The sequence below is a fragment of the Peromyscus eremicus genome, chromosome 11 (assembly GCF_949786415.1).
Source record: "Peromyscus eremicus chromosome 11, PerEre_H2_v1, whole genome shotgun sequence".
Taxonomy (NCBI): Eukaryota; Metazoa; Chordata; class Mammalia; order Rodentia; family Cricetidae; genus Peromyscus; species Peromyscus eremicus.
Window position 1 is genome coordinate 69,621,185 of NC_081427.1, and position 27,258 is coordinate 69,648,442.

Consider the following 27,258-nt stretch of genomic DNA (forward strand, 5'->3'; position numbering starts at 1 on the left):
GTGAAATACTTTATGAGTCTCATATTTAACAGAGAATATAAAATAAATGGCTTTTCTGAGTATATCTTTGCAGTTTCTTGTTTTCATGTCTGTATTTTACAGAGAATTTTTTAGAATTTGCATCCTATGTTAGAGTAGCATATTTTAAGGGAGTCTAAAAATAACTGCTTATTTACTGTCTGCACTGATTTACATACTTTGCTTTTCATCCGGTTTTCTGTCTCCTAGCTTATGTGGACACAGGGATTTTAATGAATGACATTTATTGAAATGAAATAGAGGCATTGTCAACACAACAAATAACTGTTCTGGTGTTTGGATTACTTCCTCTGTGGTCACTAACATGTTAGGTATTGTTTGTATGATTTCTAAAAGCAGAAGCACATTAGTTTGTGTTCCTTGCCTCATAGAAACCACTGGCCTGTGCGCGTTTTTATGGATTGTTAGTTTCATTGTGATTTGGAGGTCAGATCATGACTCCATGTTTTGTTCAGTAGGAAGTGACATGTGGAGAGGTTGAGTCCAAATTATGTGACTAAGACTTCCTGAGAGCTAACTCCAAATCTCAGAGCCTGCCGTCACTTTGATCATCTTAATTATATTCTAGCAAAAATACAGAAATTAAAAAATGTTTATCGCCGGGCAATGGTGGCGCACTCCTTTAATCCCAGTACTCAGGAGGCAGAGGCAGGCGGATCTCTGTGAGTCCAGCCTGGTCTACAGAGTGAGTTCTAGGACAGGCTCCAAAGCTACACAGAGAAACCCTGTCTCGAAAAACAAAACAAAACAACAACAACAAAAAGTTTATCTATCCACCTATTTACACACACACACACACACACACACACACACACACACACACACACAGAGTTTATTATAGCATATCAGCCTCTCAGATCCACTTTATTCCTTTTATTCTAATATATTTTACCTTTTTTCCCCTAAAAAATGTTTGAGGTTAAGACTAGAACATATAGAAAGCACTTAAAAGACAAAAATTATTCATAAAAGTCTGACATAACTGTGTTTATTTATTTAATTTTGATCATTTGTGGTATGTAGTTATCTAATTAATACATATCCTTATTCAAGTAACATAATCATATTTAAGGAGACTTAAAGGAAATTCACATGTAAGTAAAATTTAAAGTTTAAAACACATACATTGGAGAAGCAAAATACAGCAGCTACCAAGTTGTTTAAGAATATTTTCCCACTAATTAGAAAGTACAGTTTTCTAAAACTGCAATACAATTTTATAGGATTTGATACTTTATATGGTTTCTCTATTCTTTGTGTACTTATACAGTGTTTTGGCCAGGCAAACTAAAAAAAGATATAAAGAATTCAGAAATATTTCAGTAAGTATTACCAATGAAAACAGCTTTGGTGTGAAGTGATTTAATACATGTAAATTGGCTTTGAGGTTTAACCCTTAGTTGCCTTTTTAATTATCTGGAAGAATTGTAAATACGGTTGGCTTTTTCAAAGCTTGAAAAACTCAGAATAACAGAGTGCTTCTACCCCCCTCACTTTTCAGCGTGAGTGTGGACAGTGAAGTCCTGAAATCAGGATACACTAGCCGAGACTTAATTATTTTGGAAAATGATGATCCTGGAGGTGTTTTTGAATTTTCTCATGATTCTAGAGGACCCTATGTTATAAAAGTAAGTGTGAAACTTCACTCTGTATTCATAACTTCAGGAAAATGTTCTAGAAGAATTTGAACTTTTGTGGGTTTTTCTTTTTAAGGAAGGAGATGCTGTAGAGCTCCGTATTACTCGATCCAGGGGGTCCCTTGTGAAACAGTTCCTGCGCTACCACATAGAACCCCGAGAGAGCAACGAATTCTACGGAAACACAGGGGTGCTGGAATTCACACCTGGGGAACATGATGTTGTGATCACCTTGCTCTCGAGATTGGATGGCATGCCAGAGGTACCAGGTTTTGAATTTCTCTTATGCTCATGGGGAAGGTTGATAGTATCAGTACATTGAGAATAGAAATATGTTGAACATTGATAGCAAGACATAAGAAAGAGTAAGTGTTCATGTCTGGAAAAACTTAAAAAGAAGCTTAAAAAGCAGAATAAGATTCATTCCACTTTGGGGAGTGTGCTCTTATCCCAAAACAAAAAAAATAAAAAAAACAGTATGAGACTTTGATTGTGTGATCAATTTTCTCCATTTATGGTAAGTTTTATTATATGTTCTCTATATCAACAACTCTTAGTGGTGTGGTTTTGAAGTAAAGTTTTCCTATAAAATTATTTTTTAGAAAGAAATAATTTTTTTGTTGTTGTTTTTGTTTTTGTTTTTCGAGACAGGGTTTCTCTGTGTAGCTTTGCGCCTTTCCTGGATCTCGCTCTGTAGACCAGGCTGGACTCGAACTCACAAAGATCCGCCTGGCTCTGCCTCCCCAGTGCTGGGATTAAAGGCGTGCGCCACCACTGCATGGCAAATTATTTTGTATTAGAAAAATCAGATGTACTTCATTTATGTTTATACTGCAACACATAATGCAGCTTCCAAATTAATTTTATTTAAGTATATATAATAATGTATACTGATGTCTCCCGTCTCTCAGTTAGTGGGCAAATATTTTTAAAAATCAAGAATAGCATCGGCTCTTTTGTCTTTTTAGTGTAATGTGTATTCCTGAAAAGTTGAATATATTGATATCGCAGTCCTTTACGCACTCGGTTTGCTGTGGAAACATCAGCTTTACACCTTCTCTAATTTGGCTTGTGTTTTGCAGGTGGATGAGCACTACTGGGTGGTCCTCAGCAGCCACGGAGAACGGGAAAGCAAGCTGGGAGGTGCCACAGTTGTCAACGTAACGATTCTGAAAAATGACCATCCTCATGGGATTATAGAGTTCGTTTCTGACGATTTGACCACATCAATAAAAGAAAGCAAAGGAGAGGATCTCTATAGTGGTAAATTATTTTGTTTACTGTATTTTATTTCTGTTCACTGAAGAGGACACGAATCTCTTTTCAGCTTAATTGTTAAAAAAATTATTTTTATTTATATGTGTATTTGTGTTGCTTGTGTGAGTTTTTGTACACCACATGTGTGCAGATGCCCATGGAGGCCAGACATTAGTAGTGGTGAGGCCCCTGTGTGGGTAATAGAACTGAACCCGGGTCCTCTGGAAGAACAGTAAGTGCTCTTAGCTGCTGACCCATCTGACCATCCCCTTAGTTCATTTCTTTAGTAACTATTGTCAGTTTTCCATCTGCCTCAGAAATCACATGCATCTTTTAAAACTCACATTTAGGGTTGCTGTTTCATTTCTTGCATAGCATTGTGATAATATTGAAGACTTCAGTTACAGTTTGATTTTAGCTAATACAGTATAGCTCAGACACGTGGGAAGGAGTCCAGTCAAGTCGAATGGAGAGGACATTACATCTAAGAGTTACTGTTGAGAAACTATTGAAGTGTAGGGGGTGAGAATTCTTTTATTTTAAAAGCATTGTCTGGGTAATAAAATCACTTTGCCTGTCAAGTACAAGTCAAGCTTGCAGCAAATGCTTTTGGTGGATCGACTCGTGAGACTGTGTAATAGTTGTACATAATTGATGACAATCCCATTTCTATGCCAAATGGTTCTTAATATCCCAAAGTGCAATGGAAAATATTGTGCAGGTTCAATACACACACACACACACACACACACACACACACACACACACACACACGTATGTACGTACGCATGCACACACACATACACACACACAGCTATGTCAACCTTGGAGTGTTTGCTAAGCAAGCGGGGTTTGCGGGGTTCCCCTTTGTCTTTGAGGTCAGTTGGCCATCAGTCCATGAGATCACAGGGGCAGAAGTGACGACAGAGATCCTTGTATGGCATGTGAACACCCTGGAGACAGCCCTCCAGGAGAGACTTCAGTGAATCAGCTCAACTTTATTCTAGAGTATAGGAACTATATAGGATTGGGGAGCCTGGGGACAAACCCTAATTTGCATTAAGTGACTTTGTATGTGGCAACAGGTTCCTGTGGTCCTATAGCCTCCTAGCACGTGTCTTAGTTGTGTGCAGCAAGGCTTCTGGCAGGCAACTGTGCCAAGGGTCACCCTAGAGATTAATCAGCATCCAGGCTTAGAGATAGCTTTCAGATAAGGTCAGTCCTCTGGGAACATTCTCCAGATAAGGGCAGGTAGAGAGCAGGAAGTCTCACTGAGGGGGAAGGAGTCCCCATATTGTCCAGCTTTTGTAAAAAGCTGCCAGGCCATGATAGACTGCAACCTCTGAGCAGCCAGCAAGGCCTCCCAACAAGTGTTGATGAAGAGGTGTTTTATTCTGTTTATTTCAGAAGTTCCTTAGCTTATTTTAAAGTTCAACCTATGTTCATGCGTGTATTTTCTAGCTGTTTATGGCGTAATACGAACTCGAGGCAACTTTGGTGATGTTAGTGTATCATGGATGGTTAGTCCAGACTTTACACAAGATGTATTTCCTGTGCAAGGAACTGTTGCCTTTGGAGACCAGGAATCTTCAAAAACTATCACTGTTTACTCCCTTGCAGATGAAGTAAGTGTTGCCCATACAGCCCTTCACTCGGCTCCTTGTAATTGTTGACTCATACCTTTGCGTGTGTTGTTTGGTTGGTTTGTCTTTTGTGGTGCTGTTGGTCAGACTCTCCATATGCCATATGAGCGTCCTAAATTAACAGCCCATTCATTCTTTTTTAAAATTAAGTAATTAAATACCTTGTGATACAGTTTGTGATGAAACTGTAGTAGAGCTTCATTATGACTGTGACTGGATATGCATCGAGAAAGCAATGCAATTTGGGTGTCCCTTGAAGGCATTTGTATTTTTAAATCCTTACAGTTGGTGAAGGTCAGTAACCTCATCATGTATCAAATACCAGAGATTCAGGCTCGAGGGATGTTTAGCAGCTGGTCTGCCTTAGGCTCTTTGAAGAGGAGCCATCTTCTGGGCATCTCATTGTGTACTTCAACATCCTCACACTGGGCACAGGGGTTGTGAGCCAACAGGAAAGACAAAGAACTTTGCTAAGACGAGGAGTGGGCCTTCCTCAGGGCAAAGCTGTGAAGCATGTCCCCTTTCCTTCAGGACTGTCCCCCAACAGACATAATTCTCCCTTGTCTTTCTGTTATGGGATGGGGAGAAGACTAGCTCGCACTGACGATGTGAAAGGGAACTAGAGTCCACAGGGGGGATATAAGAATCAAAGAAATGGAAATCTCACCCTTCAGAGGACACGGAAGGAAGGATGTCTTTGGACCTCCTCAGGACCTTCCTGACGGGTTAAAGACACAGTGGAGAGCCACAGCCTAGCAACTGCCAGCGCTCTGTGCCGAAGGAGTTAAAACTTACATTGTTTTTCTGTCCTGTTTTTCCCTTACAGTTAATGTCTTTCCTGTTTTCTTATAGAAATAATATAAGCTCTGGCATAGCCATGTTTTCCTTACTTAAGTCAAAATATCTGTGTTTCCTTTGTACTTTATAGCTAGCCACAGTAAAATGGCTATTTGAAAGAATATTGAAATGATTTGAGGGGAATCTGAGTTTTATGGGAACATTTTAAGAAGCTTCTGCCTTAGAGATGAAAATGAATATTAGCAGTAATAACTGAGCTTTCAAAAATGAATAGGCACGCTAATTACATGTGTGATTCACTTGACTTAAAGTATGTACCATTTTCCCGAAGATTCCAGAGGAGATGGAGGAATTCACCATCCTCCTATTTAATGCCACTGGTGGGGCTCAGACAGGGAACAGAACAACGGCCTTCCTGAGGATCCTGAGGAATGACGACCCCATTTATTTTGCAGGTAGCATTACTGTCTTGTTTGAGTGAGTTTACGTACTTCCTAAATAGTATATATGTTTCAAGACATTTTTATTTAATTTTATGTGTATGTATGTCTTACCTGCATGTATGTATGTGTACTCTGTGCGTGGCTGGTGCCTGTGGAGGCCATATGAGGACAATGGGTCCCTACCACAGGAGTTAGGATGGTTGTGAGGCATCATGTGGGTCTTGGAAATCGAACCTGGGTCCTCTGCAAGAGCAATAAGTCCCCTAAACTACTGGGTATCTCTCCAGCCTCAACATATATGTTTAAGAAGAATTATTAACTGGACATTTTTTTGTAGTGTAATCAATGTTATTTAAATATAATTTCAGGCCAGGCGGTGGTGGCGCACGCCTTTAATCCCAGCACTCTGGAGGCAGAGGCAGGCAGATCTCTGAGTTCAAGGCCAGCCTGGGCTACAGAGTGAGTTCCAGGAAAGGCTCAAAGCTACACAGAGAAACTCTGTCTCGAAAAAACAAAAAACAAAAACAAAAACAAAACAAAATATAATTTCAGATTCATTTGATGATTGGCTTTCATTGTTTGAGTTTAAACTTTTTTATTTTTAAGACCTCTTGAAACACAATGGAAATAAGAGAAGTCCCTTGGAAAACTTTGCTTGCTTCTTCTTTTTAATCCATGGCATTGCCTTTGCTTTGGGTAGACAGGAGCATGCTTCCCCAGTCACTTCCTGACAGTGTCTGATGGATTCATGGCTTGTGTTCTTCCTGAGGGTGGCCACTTGTTACAGCAGCTGATGGGTAATGGACATATTAACTAAGGAGTCTCCATTTTTGCCATTTCACTGCTTTCTTCACACTTAACTTTTGCCCCCAAGGCATCTTTTAGTTTTGTAAATGAGACTTAATCAGATTTTTAATTCTCTAAACTCTCTTCTGTAAGATGTATATGGGTGAAATTGCTGATTCAGCAACACCTTGAGCCTCTTGAATTTTATTTATGCCATTCTTAGCCTTCAGGTACTATGTAGTTAGTGAGTTAGGCTTGTGCTTATCTTTTTTCCAACTGTCATTGGAAAAAATGAAACAGATCTATATTCAAGGAACTTACCTTTAACATGAAGCATATTAAACAGCAGTAAAAAATAAAAATCTTATGAGATTTAACTACAGATCAGCTGCTAGAGACACTGGGTACTGTGGGCATTGTGCGGGAAAGGACAATGAGTCTGGGGGTAGTCAGAGGGTCCTTGATCACAGACTTTCCTTGTTGATAGCAGGGAGAAATAAGAGATCTGAAAATGTGCTCACGGGTGGAATAGGCTCACCTATTTCTTTTCTATGTATATTTCAGAGCCTTGTGTCCTGAGGGTCCAGGAGGGTGAGACTGCCAACTTCACAGTACTCAGAAATGGGTCTGTGGATGTAACTTGCACTGTCCAGTATGCTACCATGGATGGAGAGGCTTCGGGAAGAGAGGGAGACTTTGTTCCTGTTGAGAAAGGAGAAACCCTTGTGTTTGAGGTTGGGAGCAGAGAGCAGAGTGTATCTGTCTATGTCAATGATGATGGAATCCCCGAAACAGATGAACCTTTTTATATAATCCTTTTCAATTCAACAGGTAAATAAATACTATTCTGGCTGCTCTGTGGTTTATAACTGCTCATGAGGAAAAGCATTGCTCTCTTGACTGGTGGGTGAGAAAGATAGCTGTCATGTGCAGTGGAGATTAGATTTCCGTGTGATAAAATTCTGTGAAAATCATCTTGTTAGAGGACAGATTTTGGCTCATGATTTCAGGGGTAATTGCCCATGGCTGTTTATCTGCATTGTTTCTACATCTGAAATGAAGCCTGGCATTGAAATCAAGAAGATAATACCAGTACAAACTGTCACCTCGGTCGTCATTCAGATTTCTTTAGTTCTCCCAATAACAGTGTTTGTAGCAAAATTACCCTTAGTGGAATTATGCATTTCATTTAATGTTAATGTCCCTCTAATCTTTTCAGTCTGAAGTAATTCCATAGTTTTTATTTGACTTTCATGACCTCTTCAAAACCACAAGCTTGAATATTTCTCATCTGAGTTTGCCTGATTGGTCTTTTTTATTTGATTGCAAGTATTTTTATCCTTGGTAATAACATCACAGGGGTAATTCTGTGTTCCTAATTTCTTCTTGTCAGGATTTTGTTTTGTCCCTTCATTATATTTGTTTTGGTACAATTAAGGTGATGACCTCCAAGTTTACCTTTTATTATAATTAATAAATGTTTGTGGCTAGTTAGCTTGAAATTATGTAGATGTTTTATTACTCAAAAACTCTTTCAAGCTTTCATTGACATTTATTGGAATAGAATCATATTCTGTTTAGTGATAAGGTTAGTTTTATTGCCATCATTTACTTTTGTGGTTACCTTCATCCAAATTTGGCTAGTGGTAGTCTACTCAGCATGACCTTTTGCCATGTCCTTAGTATTATTCTTCCAGCGTTTCTCCACCTCCTGTTGCACCAAGCTGTTCAAGCTCAGTGTGTTATTTTCCTGCCCCAATCCTGAAATCAGCCAGTTCTTTTGGAAGCCCTGCTTTTAAGAGTATTTTTCAGTAAATAAGATCTGGCTACTGGCTGTGGTTATTGCTACTGATGTTTTGTTATTTCTAGTGCCTTTTAAAGTACATGGTGTGGGAATAAAGCTGCACACACATGAATACTTTGGGTGTGTATATGTGTCTGTGCTCATCCATGTATCCACAGTTGGAGGCCAGAGGATATTGCCAGGAGTTGTCCTCCGGCTTTCTTTTCATGCTTATGAGGCAGTCTCCCACTGAACCTCATTCCTGCCATTTCAGCCATGATGGCTGGCCAACAGGCCCTTTGGATCCAGCAGCCTCTGGTCTCCTTCTAACTGGAGTTGTAGAAGCTCCTGTCTTTTACACAGATGCATGGGTCTGAATGCAAAACATACATGCATCATGCTCTTTACCCTGAGCCATCTCCTTAGCCTTTTATATTCTTAGTTTTATATTTCTTAAAATTTAAGTGAATAAAATGAGTGCATGTTAAACATTGTGTTGAATTAAAGGTAGCTTCTTTGTTAAATTACTTTGACTTTTTTGTGTTTAATTTAGGTGACACAGTAGTTTATCAGTATGGAATAGCCACAGTCATAATTGAAGCCAATGATGACCCAAATGGGGTGTTTTCTCTGGAGCCCGTAGACAAAGCAGTGGAAGAAGGAAAGACGAATGCATTTTGGTACGTATATTTGGATAAGGAAAGCCAAAACTGGATACAATACAATGTTAAGATTGTTGTGTGTGATGTGAAAATTGAAACACTGTTAATCTATGCAAACAAAAATTTAAATGATATAAATAAATGATAACTTTGTCTATGCTCTGCTATATCATTTTTCATTAAATATCTAAGCATGAGAACCATCTATCTGCTAAACAGAACTTAATCTCTTTGCCCTTACCCCTCCGTGTTCTATCTTCTCAAGACTTGGGGACCTCAGTTATTCAGCCTTCAGCTTGTGACTCCTTCCACCTAGTGTTTCTCTTCTTTTTCCAATGGAGAATTTTGATGTATTACTTTAAAAAAAATTATTCTTCTCTCATACATTCTATCCTGACTACAGTTTCCCTTCCCTCCTCTCCTTGCTGGCTCCCCAAACCACCCCTCTCCCCCAGGTCCCCCCCCCCCCCAAAAATGACATCATGAAATTTGCAGGTAAAATGGATGGAACCTGAAAAAAATCGTCCTGAGTGAGGTAACCCAGACCCAGAAAGACAAATACGGTTTGAACTCACTTCTTTGGAAGTTCTTTTATTATTCAGGACTGTTTTAGCTATCCTGGGCTTTTTGTTTTTCCATATGAAGTTGAATATTGTTCTTTTACAGTCTGTAAAGAATTGTGTTAAAATTTTGGTGGGGAATGCATTGAGTTAGTCTGTAAATTGCTTTTGGTAAGATGGCTGTTTTTACTATGCTAATTCTACCAGTCCATGAGCATGAGAGATCTTTCTATCTTTTGATATCTTCTTCAGTTTCATTCTTCAAAGACTTGAAATTCTTTTCATACAGGTCTTCCACTTGTTTGGATAGAGCTACCCCAAAATATTTTATGTTATTTGTGGCTATTGTGAAGGGTGTTGTTCCCCTGATTTCTTTCTCATCCAGTTTGTCTTCTGTATATAGGAGTTCTACTGATTTTTTTTTTAGTTAATCTTGTATCCACCTACTTCACTAAAAGTGTTTATCATCTGTAGGAGTTCCCTGGTAGAATTTTTCAGTTTGCTTTTGTATACTATCATATCATCTGTGAATAATGATACTTTGATTTCTTCCTTTCCAATTTGTATACTCTTGAACTCCTTTTGTTGTCTTATTGCTCTAGCTAGAACTTCAAGTATTATATTGAATAAATATGGATAGAGTAGACAGCCTGGTCTTGTTCCTGATTTTAGAGGAATTGCTTTGAATTTCTCTCCATTTAATTTGATGTTGGCTATAGGCTTGGTGTAAATTACCTTTATTATGTTTAGGTATGTTCCTTGTATCCCCGACTTTTATCATGAAGGGGAGTTGGATTTTTGTCAAAAGCATTTTTAGCATCTAATAAGATGATCATGTGATTTTTTTCTTTCATTTTTTTTATATGGTGAATTAGCTTGACAGATTTTTGTATTTTGAATCATCCCTGAATCTCAGGGATGAAGCCTATTTGGTTATGGTGGATGATCTTTTTGATGTGTTATTGGATTCAGTTTGCAAGTATTTTATTGAGTATTTTTACATCAATGTTCATGAGGGAAATTGTTCTGTTATTTCTCATTCTTTTTTGAATCTAGTGTGGTTTGAGTATCTAGGTAACTGAGGCCTCATAAAATTGAATTTGGCAATGTTTCTTTATTTCTATTTTTGGAGTAATTTGAAGAGTATTGGTATTAGCTCTTCTTTGAAAGTCTGGTAGAATTCTGTAGAAAATTCGGTAGAAAACAATTTGGCCCTGGAGATTTTTGGTTAGGAGACTTCTAATAACTGCTTCTATTTCCTTAGGGGTTATAGGTCTGTTAAATTGTTTATCTGATCTTGATTTAACTTTGGTAAGTGATATCTGTCAGGAAATTTGTTCATTCCTTGTAGATTTTCCAATTTTGTGGAATACTTGTTTTTGAAGTATGACTTAATAATTTTTTGGATTTTCTCAGTGTCTGTTGTTGTGTCCCTTCTTGTTGATTTTCTCAATGAACCAGCTCTTTGTTTCATTGATTCTTTTATATTGTCCTCTTTGTTTCTATTTTATTGATTGCAGCCATCAGTTTGATTTTTTTCCCTGCCATCCACTCCTTTTAGGTGTGTTTGATTCCTTTTGTTCCAGAGCTTTCAGGTGTGCTGTTAAGTTGCTAGTGTGATATCTCTACAATTTCTTTGTGAAGATACTTAGTGCTATGAACTTTCCTCTCAGCATCACTTTCATTGTGTCCCATAAATTTGGATATGTTGTGCATTAATTTTCATCAAATTCTAGGAATCCTTAATTTCTTTATTTCTTTCTTGACCCAGTGTCAGTTCAGTTGAGAACTGTTCAGTTTCCATAAGTTTATAGGCTTTCTCTTGTTGTTGAAGTCCTGCTTTAATCCATGGAGGTTATTTTAGTTTTCTTGTATCTATTGAGACTTTCTTTGTGTCAGAGTATGCCGTCAATTTTGGAGACAGTTTTGTGAACTGCTGAGAAGAAGGTATATTTTTGGGTGAAATGTTCTGTAGATATCTGTTAGGTCCATTTGGTTCATAATCTCTGTTAGCTCCATTATTTCTTGTTTACTTTTTGTCTGGATGACCTATCCATTGGTGAGAGTTGGGTATTGAACTCTCCCACTACTAATGTGTGAGAGTCAATGTATGATTTAAGTTTTAGTAATGTTTCTTTTACAAACACGGGGGTGCCCTTGCATTTGGGGCACAGATGTCAAGAATTGAGACATCATCTTGGTGGATTTTTTTCTTTGATGAATCCTTTCCCCTTCTCTTTTGATTAATTTTGATTTGAAGTCTATTTTGTTAGATATTAAAATGGCTACACCAGCTTGCTTCTTGGGTCCACTTGCTTTGAAAATCTTTTTATTGGGGAATTGAGTCCATCAATATTGAGAGATATCAATGACCAATGATTGTTAATTCCTGTTATTTTGTTGTTGTGGTAGTAGTGTTTGTGTGTGTTTCCCTTTTATTTTTTCTGGTGTGAGATTTTTTTATTTACTGAGTTTTCACGGGTGTAGTTAGCTTTCTTGGGTTAGAATTTTCCTTCTAGTATCTTCTACAGGGCTGGATTTGTGGGTAGATATTGTTTAAATTTGACTTTGTCATGAAATATCAAGATATTTCTCCCTCTATGTTGGTTGAAAGTTTTGCTGGATATGGTAGTCTAGGTTGGCATCTGTGGTCCACAAGAGTCTGTAAGACATCTGTTCAGGCTCTTCTGATTTTAGAGTCTCCACTGAGAAGTCAGGTGTAATTCTAATTGGTCTGCCTTTATATGTTTCTTAGCCTTTTCCCCTTACGGCTTTTAAGGTTCTTTCTCTGTTCAGTATGTTTTGTGTTTTGAGTATTATGTGGTGAGGGGACTTTCTTTTCTGGGCCAATCTATTTGGTGTTATAAGCTTCTTGTACCTTTATAGGCATGTTGGAAAGTTTTCTTTTATGATTTTGTTAAAAATATTTTCTGGGTCGTTGAGCTGGGATTTTCTCCTTCTTAAATTTGTTTTTTTTTTTTTCATAATGTCCCAGATTTGCTGGAAATTTTGCATCAGAAACTTTTTAGATTTAACATTTTCTTTGTTCGCTGTATCAATGTCTTCTATCATGTCTTCAACACTTGAGATTCTCTCTTTCATCTCTTGTATTCTGTTTGTGATACTTGCATCTTTAGTTCTTGTTTGCTTATCTACATTTTTCATGTCCCAGATTCCCTCAGTTTGTCTTTTCTTTAATTGCTTCTGTTTTCACTTTTAGATTTTGAGCCATTTTTATTTATTTCCTTTGCCAGTTTTTTTTTTTAAAGGGATTTATTCATTTCCTCCCATTGTTTGTTTTTGTTTTCCTGGATTTCTTTAAGGGGCTTAAGTTCTTGCTACCATTCCCTTCCTTTACTTTACTTGGTTTCTCAATGGGACCTGCTGGCTAGTTTGGTGATAAATAGAAAATGTATATTTTCAAGAGAGGACAGAATGCTTTTGCTGTAGTTACATTTACCGCATACACATTTCTTTAACATAATATTGTTCCATTTTCACTTAGGGTTTTGAGGCACCGAGGACACTTTGGCAACGTCTCTGTGGCTTGGCAGGTGTTTCAGAATGTTTCTCTGCAGTCTGGACAAGAGTTCTACGAAACGTCAGGGACTGTTAACTTCATAGATGGAGAAGGATCAAAACCAGTAATTCTCCATGCTTTCCCAGATGGAATTCCTGAATTCAATGAATTTTATACTCTAAAGCTTGTAAATATTTCAGGTGTGGGCTCTTTCCATCTCTTATGTTACCAACCAAAATCTTATAATTTATACTTAAATAGAATTGCATACAAAGTCTGGTTGATGGTGAAGTTAAGTGTATTATGAATGTCTGATTTTAATGTCAAAGTACCTTTCTTGGTAGAAGTTGTTTTGTTTTGTTTTTGCAGTGCTGGGAGTCAAACTCTAAGCATGTGTGTGTTAGGAGTGCTCTACCATTGAGCTACAACCCTAGCTCTTTTTTGTTTACCATTTTGAGACAGCAGGGCACCTTTGGTGATGTACAGGCTGGCTGGGAAATACCATCCAGAGAGTTCACTGCTGGTTTGTTGCCAATGATTATTGACATGAGATGTCACTATACAGCACAGGCTGGCTTCAAACTCTGGATCCTACTGCCTACATCTCCAGAATTCTGGGGTCATAGGCATGTGACACTGTATTTGGCTTAGTTTTTCTTACTTATTCATTGGTATTAGGCATAGAATCTGAGGCTCTATGCTAATTATGTGTTCTACCATTAAACTATGGCCTTAGCCTCAAACTGTTAATTTTGCATGTTTATTTTAAGGTCTTAGGGAGGTTCAGTTTTATGAATAGAGGCTTTCTCTATCTCACTGTTTTTGGTTTTAAATATAAAAATATTGGGGGCGGTTCTTGACTGATTATCAATATGAATATGCTAATTGATGTTATTTAATAACATTGCCCTGCAAAACATGGTGAAAACAATGTGATGATTCCATTATTCACTGATAATGAATAAATTATTTAACTAGAAATTTTCCCGTGAAACACACTGCTTTTTTTCTTCAACTGAAAAGTATTTAACTTCTGGTTTTTTAGTTATTCTAAATTTTCTCACTACAGGTTCTGGAGGTCAGCTAGCAGAAACCAACCTTCAGGTGACAGTCATGATTCCATTCAATGATGATCCCTTTGGAATTTTCGTCTTAGATCCAGAGTGTCTAGACAGAGAAGTGGCAGAAGATGTCCTGTCAGAAGATGATATGTCTTATATTACCAGCTTTACTGTTTTGAGACAACAGGGTGTCTTCGGCGATGTGCGGGTGGGCTGGGAGATACTGTCCAGAGAGTTCACTGCTGGTTTGCCACCAATGATCGACTTTCTGCTGGTAGGAATTTTCCCTGCTACTGTGCATTTGCAGCCACATATGCGACGTCACCAGAGTGGAACAGATGTCTTGTACTTCAGTGGACTAGAAGGTGCATTTGGGACTGTCGACCCAAAGTACCACCCTTCCAGGAATAACACAATTGCCAACTTTACATTTTCAGCCTGGGTAATGCCTAATGCCAATACAAATGGATTTCTCATAGCAAAGGATGACGGCAATGGAAGTATCTATTATGGGGTAAAAATTCAAACTAATGAATCCCATGTAACCCTTTCCCTTCACTATAAAACTTTTGGATCAAATGTTACATATATTGCCAAGACCACAGTCATGAAATATTTAGAAGAAGGTGTTTGGCTTCATGTTTTAATTATCCTAGATGATGGCATAATTGAATTCTATCTGGATGGAAATGCAATGCCCAGAGGAATCAAGAGTCTCAAAGGAGAAGCCATCACGGATGGTGAGTGTCAGCTTCATAACTAGAACATTGAATTTGAAAGTTCTCAAGTCTTCAATTAAAATTTGATTTTTACAAAAGAGCTAGCAAGTTTTGAAACTTGACTTTGTTTTTCTCTTACAAAGCTGTGTGCTTACCAAGACCAAGATCAGGTTACATTGAATATTTCAGAAATGAAGGGTGCAAAGTCTTTAGCCTGGTGGAATCAGAAACAGGCTCCAGGCTAGAGATGTGCTATAAAACTTTGTAGGAAGAAAGGAAAAAACAGGAGCATCACTTGTCCCTCAAGTTAGTGGTCAGGATGGGGACCGTTTCAGCTTAGGAATGAGCAAGTGTCTGGAATTCTGAAGCAGCCTGTTGTGTCTGGAGAACTGTTTCTCCTTCAGTAAGATCAGAAGTGAAGGGTAATGGGCATTAGAAAGAAGAGGAGTCGAGCTGGGCGGTGGTGGCGCACGCCTTTAATCCCAGCACTCTGGAGGCAGAGCCAGGCGAATCTCTGTGAGTTCGAGGCCAGCCTGGTCTCCAAAGTGAGTTCCAGGAAAGGCACAAAGCTACACAGAGAAACCCTGTCTCAAAAAAAACAAAAAAAACAAAAAAAAAAAAAAAGAAAGAAAGGAGTCAGGAGAAAATATTTACTAAAATGATTACAGGCTCTATATTTATTAGGAGGTGAATGGATGAATCCCGTGGCTTGCTTTGAAGAGATAACCTTTGTTGGCTTTTAGCCAAATCATATGCTTTGAAGAGATAATCTTTGTTGGCTTTTAGCCAAATCATATGCTCTCTCTTTGAATAACTCACTGTAGACTGTATGTACAATCATGAAGGACAAGCTAACCTGGGCTACATACCAAGTTGCTGGCCAGAAGCAATAATGAGATCTTGTCACAAAACATCAAAAACCAAAATGTAAAACAAACCAACTAAATGATAAATTGATGAAATCCTTAAAAGGCCTGTGGAGGTGAGATATAGCTGGCCTGTATGCTCTCACTATTTTTAAAAGCTCTTCTAAGAACTGCTTCTGTTTCTACATTCAGTTAAGTTTTAGACAAAAGGATATAGTTGGCCCATAGAAACCACCACTCCCCAGTTTATTTAACTGGAGAAGAATTTTTAGTCCATAGAACTTTCAGGCTCTCTGTGTGTATAATCTATAGTTTTAAAATTGTAACTGAACTAACCTATTACATTTTAAAATCAGTAAATAGTTTTAAAGTGTCACAGAACACATTTCTACTCAATTGAATATACAACACACAAGCATATGTGAATATATATATATATATATATATATATATATATATATATAAAATGTATACATTTATTTTTCTGTGCATAAATGATTTTGACAGACCAATATAAATTCCTTTGAAGAGCATCATTTAATTTCGAAGGTAGATACTGCAGTGTAAGATCACACATCCCAGAAATTATTATGCAGGTGCCTTTTTGTCATAACGAAAGATGATGTTTATTTGATCTCATTTTAGTTATGCCAAAAAGTTTTACTTATCAAAGATATATTTCTGTAGAATTGTCTTGCTTTCTGAATCACACTTAGAGCTTGTGGTAGGAGACAGTGGCTGTTGTAGCATCTAAAGGCATGTCTAATTTCAGGTCCTGGAATACTGAGAATTGGGGCGGGGATGGACGGCAGTGACCGATTCACAGGCTGGATGCAGGATGTGAGGGTCTATGAGCGGAAACTGACTGCCGAAGAGATTTATGAACTCCATGCTATGCCTGCAAGGAATGATCTACACCCCATATCTGGGTATCTGGAGTTCAGACAAGGAGAAAATAACAAGTCATTCATCGTTTCTGCAAGAGATGACAAGGAAGAGGAAGGAGAGGAGCTATTTCTTCTTAAACTGGTCTCTGTCTATGGAGGGGCCCAGATTTCGGAGGCAAACACTACAGCTAGACTGAGAGTCCAGAAAAGTGACAATTCCAACGGCCTGTTCGGTTTCACGGGAGCTTGCATACCAGAGGTGAGTAGGGAGCTTGGAGAATTCTGCAGTAAAACATTCAGTGTAGGTGCATTTGTTTGGGGTTGAGCTAGCTGTCCAGAAGTGTGTGATAGCTGTGTTTGCACATGCAAATCTCAGTCCCTGTTTCTGTAGTTTTCAGCTTAAGTCACCTTTTTGAGGTGAAGGAAACAAGAGCAAAAGAGCAAATAACCCTTAGCAATTAGCTTAAAAGTTGGTCACTTTAAAGAATGAATAATTATGTACCATATATAATATTGCTAATAATTTTGATACCATATATGTAAATGAAATAGTTCATACTGAAAGCCTGTGTGAATAATTAAAAATGAAACTTTATTTCAATTTGCTTTTTTTTTTTTTTTCTTACAGGGAACGTTTTAAAGTAGTTGTAGGATTCTCCCAACTTGCTTGTAATTGTTTCTCATCAACTGTCTTGGCTGGCTTAATTCATTAGACCGCTTTACTGTTCTTATCAGTTCTTCCTAAGTTTTCAGAGATACCTGATCATCTCAGTTTCCTGATTAGTAATGCGAGCACTCCCGAAACTGCCTCGCAGGTGTTGTGTGTGACAGCAAATGCTCCGTGTTCCTGAACGCTGCCAAGAAACAAGAGTGCGGTTGGCTCTGCAGCTCGACACTGGTAGATTAGATGAAGGTGTATGTTAACTGAATGGTTAAGAAAGGTAGCATGAGTTGAACTTGGAAAAGTTATGTGTCACAGGACTCATTGCAGCTTAAATTGGAATGCCCAGATCTCTGGAATTTCTTGTCATCCCTTGGTTTCCATGGTGACCACAAAGACAAGAGCTCTTAAGTTGTTTTTGTTAAACTTCAGAAATATCATATATGCTAATAATGACTTTAAATTGCTCTTTCACATTTATTTATTTATTATTTGTTAACTTTGTGTGTGTGTGTGGGGGGGGGGCACATGTGTGCCTGCTGTGCCTCTGAAGGTCAGAGGATAACTTGTGTGAGATCTTAGGGATCAAACTCAGGACATCAAACGATAGCAAATGTCTTTCCCTGAGTCATCTCATCTGTGCCTTTAAACAGGGTACTCAGACATCAGCTTTTACGTATTCAGATGTATGCACTTTTCTGATAATCTGTAAGACAGATACTTCTCATTGTAGAATCAGAGACAGTGCTACAGGTCTGAGAAATAACTATCCTAAGTTGAATTAAATCAGGCAGGATCAAGTCAAATGCCTGTTTACAGCTTTGTGTTTATTACATCTTAATGAATATCAATTTTGTTCTTTGCCTCTATTATAAAAGAACTAGAATCTGAGTCCATCTCTTGAGGTTCTTAATCCATTATCTTTCTCCATGTATCTTTAAATGTCATTATGCCAAATTTTGAAAAGTCAGGTAGCTTTTGCTGGGTTGTGAGAACCATAGTGGTACCATGCAATGTTATATTCCTTAAGTTACCTTCAAGATCTGGCCTCTGCCTATGATGCTGGCCTCATCTGTGTAAATCTCATCTTTTATCAGTGTGGCTCAGACGTACTTGCCTTGGTACAATCCCAGGGTCAAGACACAGCACTCACCAGCCTCCATCTTTGCAATCGTTTTACTCCAGGTCGTGAGTTGTAGTTACTCAAAGACACTATCTCCTATTTAAAGTCACAGATAACCTTCTCAAACTCATTGGTCTTCATCCACCCATTGTTTAATGCTTTTAACCTTCTCAAACTCATTGGTCTTCATCCACCCATTGTTTAATGCTTTTAACCTTCTCAAACTCATTGGTCTTCATCCCCTCAATGTTTTTGGAGCACTGATCACACTATCCATTTCCTTCTGACCTTTGTAAGTCTACTTAATATTGGTTACATCTACATCTATCACATCTATACATATTGGTTACATCTACATCTATCACACAGAGAAACAGCTCTGAGCCACAGGAAGGTCTTGTGATTCATTATTGTATCAGTAGCACCAAGAATGGAGCATTGCTGGTGTTCAGAAAACCTGTGGGACCTTTTGAATACATTTGATATCAAAATGTGAAAAAGCACGCAGCAGTTCAGATAGTGTTTAGTTTTAGTTAAGTACATGAACAACCAAACTGGAAAAGCAAAAACTAACACTTCAAAAATACTTAAAATGAAGAGTGATCTCTCAGTGTTCCCTAGTCTAAGCCATTGTAGTCAAGCTTTCAACACTGGCTTGTTTCACAAATCCCACTGATGATCTTACTTGGTGACAGTTTACTCTGTAGTTACACAACTTGACCTCAACAGATTCCACCCTGCCCTTCCTGTGGATGGGAGAATTTGTATGCCTTGGCCACACGACGTAGACTGCAGTGAAGTTACAGCTGGGATTACCAAGTCTATGTGAGATGAAATGAATGGATCCATGTTTGAAAGAGCAGTGTTTGGTGATTAAGAGAGGAACATTGTTGAGTCTGAAAGATTAAAGATTGACAATTAATTTTTAGAAACATTACACAATTCTTATGTTTTAAATGATAGGAGAAACCTAAAACTCCTATTTTTATCATCACTATGAGTATCAAAACCAGGAATATTTATTCAGTCTTACAGAAACCTTTCTCAAAATGTGGCTCTAGGGTCCCTGGGCTTTCTTGAGATCCTTTCAGGGCCTCAACAAGGTCAAACTTAATTTTATAAGCAATAGTAAAATATTTTAGTTTTTCATTTTATTGACATTTTGTGCTACAAAAGCAAAGATGACCTGGACTTGTAGCTTCTACCTCCTTTGTACAAATTATGGAGGTGTTACCCACTCTGCCGCTTACTCACCACCACATAAAATAGTGTTAACTTTATTTAAAGATATTTTATTGAATCAGTACAAGATTAAGTTTTGAAAGCCTCAAACTACAAATACCTGTTGTTTTCTAATATTCCATGCCAAAATGAGAAGTGCAAAAAGGTATTTTCTGTTGCCTTACCGAAGCACGATGGTTGGGCAGCTGGAGAGACAGCAGCAGGCAAGAGCATGCAGAGGACCCAATGGTTGGCTCACAACCTCTTGTAACTCCCGCTCCACTGCGCTCTTCTGGTCGCTGTTGCCACCTGTGAGCGAGCATGTGTCACACACACACACACACACACACACACACACACACACACACGCACACGCACGCACACGCACGCACATGCGTGGTTGTGGGGCTAGAAGAATTTTTCAGTGGTTAGAGTGCTTGCCCTTATCAATGTAAGAACTCAAAACCCACGTAAAACTAAGTAGTCATGATGAGTAGACCAACTGAAATCTGTGAGTCCTGTGTTCTGCAAGCCACCCTGTGTGAATAAATAAAGCGGAGCACTGTTGAAGTAGATACCCAACATTACCTTTAGGCCTTCCCATGCACATGCATAGTGGTGTGTCCACCCTTGTGCAAACATGGATTCCCATAGGTACACTCACCACATACACATGCACAGACAAGACCGAAAGCCATGATGGGTGAGTGAAGAAAGGTACAGAAACAGTTTTGAATCATGAGCCGAATTAGTTGCTGATCTCATGGAACACTACATTTTGAAAAAAAAATGATTGACAAGTTTTATTTATGTAGACTTTGGTATTTGGCACATATTTTCAAAAAAAATGAGCTACCTATTATGAGAAAACATATAATAGTTGTGGTTGGTGATTAAAAATAGTCTTTCACATGAGAATCTGAGTTTTGGAAATTTTTATCAGCCAAAGTGAGTTTGACAGTTTTTGAGCCCTTCAGATGTTTGAGATAATATTGCCAGTGATCTATATCCGTGTACTTGTTTTGTGTAATTAAATATCTTAGCACATGGAAGATATAAAGAGCTCAGTAAGCCAGTATGTTCTAAATAATCATTGCACCGAGAGCAGATTGATCCCCAGTGCAAGATGGGCAGTGGGTTACAGTGCAACAAAATATGTTTGCAGGTTGCGCTCCAAGAAGCTGCCACTTTTCAAATTTTGGTGTGGTACTGCAGTACCCATAGTTATCCTAAAAGTCTATGAAGACTCCATTGCTTTCCAGTTACATATGTAAGGCCGGATTTTCTATTTACACTTTAGCTAGAACTCGGGGAGGAAAAAAACATACTGGTTGTAGAAGGAGCTATGAAGTCCAGCTGCTTTCCACCAAACCAGACTTCAGAGCAGAGGTCCTCAGCCTCCCTGATGCTGTGACCCTTTAACACAGCTCCTCCTGTTGTTGTACTGACCCCCAACCATAACATTATTTTTGTTGTTACTTCATTACTGTATTTTTCTACTGTTATTAATCATAATATAAATATCTGTGTTTTCCAATGGTCTTAAGTGACCCCTGTGGAGTGATTATTCGACAGAGGAGGAGTGGATGGTGGGGGGATAGACAGGAGGAGTGAGGAGGTGACAGGAAGGGAGGAGGGAGGAGGAAACTGTGGTTGGTATGTAAAATAAGTGAAAAACTTTAATAGAAAAAAATGATGGTTTGACCTCCAAAGGGGTCATGACCCACAGATTAAGAATCAACTGCTTGGAAAAGACGTAAAAATAGAAAATGCTGCTTCTTGTTACTGCTTCTCTTCGTTTTAGAATATATAGTTATTACTCAGAATACATGTTGTTTGTGTTGACAGACAGGCTTATTGTTGTACTGAAATTAGTTAGTAGTCATTACTCATTTCATTTTTACATTTTTTAGTACAGTGGATAACAACGGACTTCACTAACATAGACAGAAACTATTTGGACTTCTAAGTGATTTTATGAGTGTGCAGGTCGACAAAGAAAAAGATTTGAGAAGTCTTTGTTTACTTTGTGCCTCATAAGACTGAATTTAGTAGCTGGGTTCATTTTCAGAAATATTGAAAGTGGCCATAATTATTTTGATGTTTTTTCTTTGCCCAGGTGCACTGTGTCCCATGAAGGAGCAGGTGCTTAATAGATTATAATAGGAAGAATCAATAAATTTATGGGTAGATTGGAGCTCTGGTAAGGCATGTCAAATGATTGTTTGGATTGCAGTTGGGATCCGTGTTGAGTAGACCGCTGATCTTGTTAAACCCAGCATAGTATCCATGTCACCACTCTTTGTTCTTCTGTATAATTTCTATGTTATTTCTTCTTTAACGTACTTTATAAAATGATGTACTCCATATAATTAATTAATGAAATTATTTTTTCACAACAATTCATAGAACTTGTGAGACTCACATTTTATATAACTGATCTTTTGTTTTATATTTTTATATACATGGCTTAAGAATCAATTTAGAAATGGTTTGGGAAGACCATTGTGGAAATAAGATACTGTTTTCACTTAACTGTGTTTTAAGTACTTACTATATTATAATAAATTCCTTTAGGGCTGTACCAATACAGTACAACTCCTCACAAAGCATTGCCCAAACATGAAACAGAATAAAAATTCAAACTGAATTTGTAATTCCTTAGTTTTAATTTTCTATTTCATAAAGGAAGCCCACTTCACATTTCACAGAACTGCCCTGTGTCTGAGCAAATGGACTTGACACCTCTAATTGATCACCCTTACTTCTGATCCCCCACTGATATGAACATTTGCGAAATGCTGGCTGAGCACAGGGTGCTGAAGAGACGGCTCGGTGACTAAGAGTACGTACTGCTCTTGTAGAAGACCTGAGTTTCTTCCCAGTATCCATACTGAGCAGCTTCCAATTCCTGGCATTCCAGTTCCAGGGGCATCCAGCACCCTTTCTGGCCTCCAGGGTACCTGACTTGTGTGCACGTACCTACACACTTTGTACACGTGTGATTAAAATGAATTAAACTTAGAAGCAAAAGAGGGTGCAGCGTTGCGGACTACTGGCTGTTTCTAGTTGGAAATGGACGAAGGTGGTTTTGTGGGCTGCAGGGGATCCGTTCACTGGCCTACACGCTGTGTCACTATTCTAACGTCAGTTCAGGTAGACACGATGATATTAGGAAAAACCTTTACATGTATATTTTCTATCTTTCGATAGAATCCCGTGTCAGTGATTATACTTTGCGGGCTGCAGGGGATCCGTTCACTGGCCTACACGCTGTGTCACTATTCTAACGTCAGTTCAGGTAGACACGATGATATTAGGAAAAACCTTTACATGTATATTTTCTATCTCTTGATAGAATCCCGTGTCAGTGATTATACTTTGCGGGCTGCAGGGGATCCGTTCACTGGCCTACACGCTGTGTCACTATTCTAACGTCAGTTCAGGTAGACACGATGATATTAGGAAAAACCTTTACATGTATATTTTCTATCTCTTGATAGAATCCTGTGTCAGTGATTATACTTTGCGGGCTGCAGGGGATCCGTTCACTGGCCTACACGCTGTGTCACTATTCTAACGTCAGTTCAGGTAGACACGATGATATTAGGAAAAACCTTTACATGTATATTTTCTATCTCTTGATAGAATCCCGTGTCAGTGATTATACTTTGCGGGCTGCAGGGGATCCGTTCACTGGCCTACACGCTGTGTCACTATTCTAAAGTCAGTTCAGGTAGACACGATGATATTAGGAAAAACCTTTACATGTATATTTTCTATCTCTTGATAGAATCCTGTGTCAGTGATTATACTTTGCGGGCTGCAGGGGATCCGTTCACTGGCCTACACGCTGTGTCACTATTCTAACGTCAGTTCAGGTAGACACGATGATATTAGGAAAAACCTTTACATGTATATTTTCTATCTCTTGATAGAATCCTGTGTCAGTGATTATACTTTGCGGGCTGCAGGGGATCCGTTCACTGGCCTACACGCTGTGTCACTATTCTAACGTCAGTTCAGGTAGACACGATGATATTAGGAAAAACCTTTACATGTATATTTTCTATCTCTTGATAGAATCCCGTGTCAGTGATTATACTTTGCGGGCTGCAGGGGATCCGTTCACTGGCCTACACGCTGTGTCACTATTCTAAAGTCAGTTCAGGTAGACACGATGATATTAGGAAAAACCTTTACATGTATATTTTCTATCTCTTGATAGAATCCTGTGTCAGTGATTATACTTTGCGGGCTGCAGGGGATCCGTTCACTGGCCTACACGCTGTGTCACTATTCTAACGTCAGTTCAGGTAGACACGATGATATTAGGAAAAACCTTTACATGTATATTTTCTATCTCTCGATAGAATCCCGTGTCAGTGATTATACTTTGTAGTTCAGGGCTTTTCCAAATGGGCCAGAAATGTCAAATTTGTGTTACTAGGCATCCTGATGTCTAGTAACCATATTCTTTCCCCTCATTTTTTTTTTTTTTATCAGAGAGAGTGAGAACATGAAATTGGATGGGTGGAGGGTAGAATGTGGGAAAAGATGGGGGAGGGCAAAGAATGTGATGAGGATGCCATTCTAGGATCAGATGTCTAGTTGTGGGAGGGAACGTGAATAAACCTGAATTTAAAGTCCCTGTAGATGATGTACACCCAAACAGAGCAGCTGGAATAGTGGATGCAGCGTGCTCATTGCCAGACTCCAATAATTAACCTTTTCTCAGTATTGCTTAATCTGTTTGACCTCAGTATTTAAAACAACAAAACTTCAGGGGATGCCATTTGTTTTATAATATTTGTGAACATTAATGGTGTATTGTTTTAGCCAGTCATCCTAAGTCATTTGTTCTTATGGACTCTTGATACCTAAAGGAGTCTTTAACTGAAATTTTATAAGATATGCTTTGCTGAATACAGCACAAAGCCATTACATGTTTCCATATACACTTCACATACAGCATGTATTTGAATATACTTGTACAGCATGTCAGGAGGAATTTGTTGATGGAAGGTACAGTAAAGCTCTCTCCTAGTTCTAATCCCTCCTGGTCATGCTTTTTAGGTCTAAAAGGGCCCTCCACACATTCCTGAGTAAGTCTTTGGATATATTTGCTCCCTGCCTTTTGCTGAAAGGAGGGATTGAATATTTGCATATTCAAATAAATGGTTTATTAGATTAGATTGTACAAAAAATCATTCTCATTAAAATTTGGAGTGATACCAAGATAGACCCCATGCTTAGGAGGAACTGGCCAACACAATAGGACTCTGTGTATGTGTGTGTGTGTGTTTTATTTGCTTGTGTTATTGTTTTGTTTTGTTTAACTTTAGTATTTTTTTTTAATCAGAGAGAGTGAGAACATAAAATTGGATGAGTGGAGGGTAGAATTGGGAAAAGATGGGGAGCAGAAAGAATATGATAAAAATATATTTATTTCTCAAATAATAAAAACATAAATTTAGAGGACAAATTGGAGCAAATCAATTGTCATTGTGTTGGAAGTTGAAATACAGAGGAATCTCACTTTTCAGTATGTACATATTTATCTTTATAAAGTGAGACATTTTTACATAGCATTTCTCTTATAATACACGGTTGTCTATTTTTAAGGGAGGAAATACTTGTATATGGTAATGTATTACTAGAATCTATGTGCGTGTTTAATTTCCATCCAAGTCCTGTAACCATTATGATCCCCTGTTTAAGAAGTGTCCAGGAAGAGTTGATGAGCATACAAAGGGGCTCAGAACTCTGACCCTCGACCTTCCTCTTCCCATCTCCCATTTGCTCAGGTACATCCTGCCAATGTGCAGATGTCAAACAGAGCCCATAGAGGAAATCACGTGGGAAGTCATACTGTGCTCTTGGGTCTTTTTGCTGCCTTGTCCTCTTCTCCTCAGCCCTTAAGGAAGTCATGTCTGTCACAGCACGCTGAGTGGCTTTCCAGAAGCCACCACAGTTACCAGTAATGAGAACATTAAGCCCTTAGACAGGAGCAGGAGATAATAGCTCAAAAAACAGTATCTCTGATGCTTAAGAGGAAAGATGGGGACTAACAAAAGTGTACACAGTCAACACTTAAGGCACCCTACAACAAGTGTGTTTTAGCCTATTGCCTTGAGAAGGAACTTGTTTACTTGTAAGAATGGTCCTCAGAAGGTTGCAGATTAATTGATACCTGGAAGTGATACAGGGATAGTTATTTAAAATCAGAAGAAAAACTGTAACACTAGAAATAAAGTGTGGATCCCAACACAAATGCTGAACTACAACTTGCACTGTCTTAGCCTTTCTTTATATATCACTTATCAAATTTTATGTGTATATGCTCATTGTATATGGCCCTTGGTATCATGTATCATGTGGCCACATACCATGTGAAGGTCTGACAATGGGCACACAGTCATCGAAGTGAATGCTCTTGAATGGCTAGTGAAAGACTCAGGCAAGTTGCTGGCCTAGGGACCGTCTCTTGTAGAGCTGGAATGTTCTCCCCAGAATGTCCTCTGCACATTCAGTGCTGGTATCAGCTTCTGAGTACTTTATAACTGAGCTCAAGGAGTTAGAAGCAGAAATGAGACTTACCCTAGCTCCACACAACTTTCTGATTCATTGTCTCAATCTGTTTCCAACCTCCGTCCTTTACACACTGCCGTATTAGATGTTCTACTCTGACTGGGTTTCTGGGGATCATCTGACTGCCAGAAGATATACTCAGGACTCCAGTGAACTCTTATTTAGTTGCTTGTACCACATGGCCAGCAGACAGAGAACTGACCGTGTTGGCCCATGTGTGCTCCCTCCTGTTTATTTTGGAGCCAATGGGTTCCTGCTGCTCCTTGAAATTCAGGATTTGCCGGAGAAAGTCCTGGATAGTCCATATGCATTGAGAAATCTTTCCATTATTACTTGTCAGTAGACAAGTTCCAAGTCAGTCTTCTCCAGCCCTGTTGTCAGCTCCTAACCTTAGCCTTGGGAGATATTTATCTCTGTTCAGTTGCAGTTATTTCCCATGAAGTATGTTTCCAAACGTAAAAACAGTCAAACCAAGACCCCATAGAGAGGATGCAGATCTATTTTAAAAACACCAGACTTCCAGCTCCACATAAGTTTTAAACCATTGTTTTAAGTTGTTTGGATCAAATATTATCTTTTGAAAAAATGTACACAGGTATGTTTATGCTTTTTATGTATGTGTAAAAAAGGAATTAAAAAGATACCAAGTATAATACAAAATGCCCTTTTCTGTTCCCTCCATCTGAGGCATTTATTTCTTATCTATCTATCTATCTATCTATCTATCTATCTATCTATCTATCTATCTATCTATCTGTCTGTCTATATCTATCCATCTATCTTTCTATCTATGTATAGAATCTGGGCCTTACTGTGTAGCCCAGGCTGACCTGGAACTCACAAAAAATTATAATCTTCTGACTCCATTTCTCAAGTGCTGGGATGAAAAGCCACCACATCTGGCTAGACAGTTCTAAAATACTTTCCTTTGTGCTTTGTATCACTCCCGAATGAGTCCACCAATACTGAAGCTTTTGTAGCCAATCCTAGAGTGTTCTTGA

General features: G+C 38.4%; 1 protein-coding gene across 1 annotated transcript in view; it reads left to right on the plus strand.

The window, feature by feature from the left end:
* The window catches only part of Adgrv1 (adhesion G protein-coupled receptor V1), a 474,255-nt gene that overhangs the window by 29,484 nt on the left and 417,513 nt on the right, over positions 1-27,258 (plus strand). The window contains exons 12-22 of the mRNA XM_059276309.1: positions 1,541-1,667; positions 1,753-1,938; positions 2,759-2,939; positions 4,395-4,558; positions 5,706-5,829; positions 7,168-7,434; positions 8,940-9,066; positions 13,114-13,330; positions 13,594-13,603; positions 14,198-14,929; positions 16,547-16,920. Coding sequence (XP_059132292.1) covers positions 1,541-1,667; positions 1,753-1,938; positions 2,759-2,939; positions 4,395-4,558; positions 5,706-5,829; positions 7,168-7,434; positions 8,940-9,066; positions 13,114-13,330; positions 13,594-13,603; positions 14,198-14,929; positions 16,547-16,920 — 2,509 coding nt within the window. The remainder of the gene's footprint in view (positions 1-1,540; positions 1,668-1,752; positions 1,939-2,758; positions 2,940-4,394; positions 4,559-5,705; positions 5,830-7,167; positions 7,435-8,939; positions 9,067-13,113; positions 13,331-13,593; positions 13,604-14,197; positions 14,930-16,546; positions 16,921-27,258) is intronic.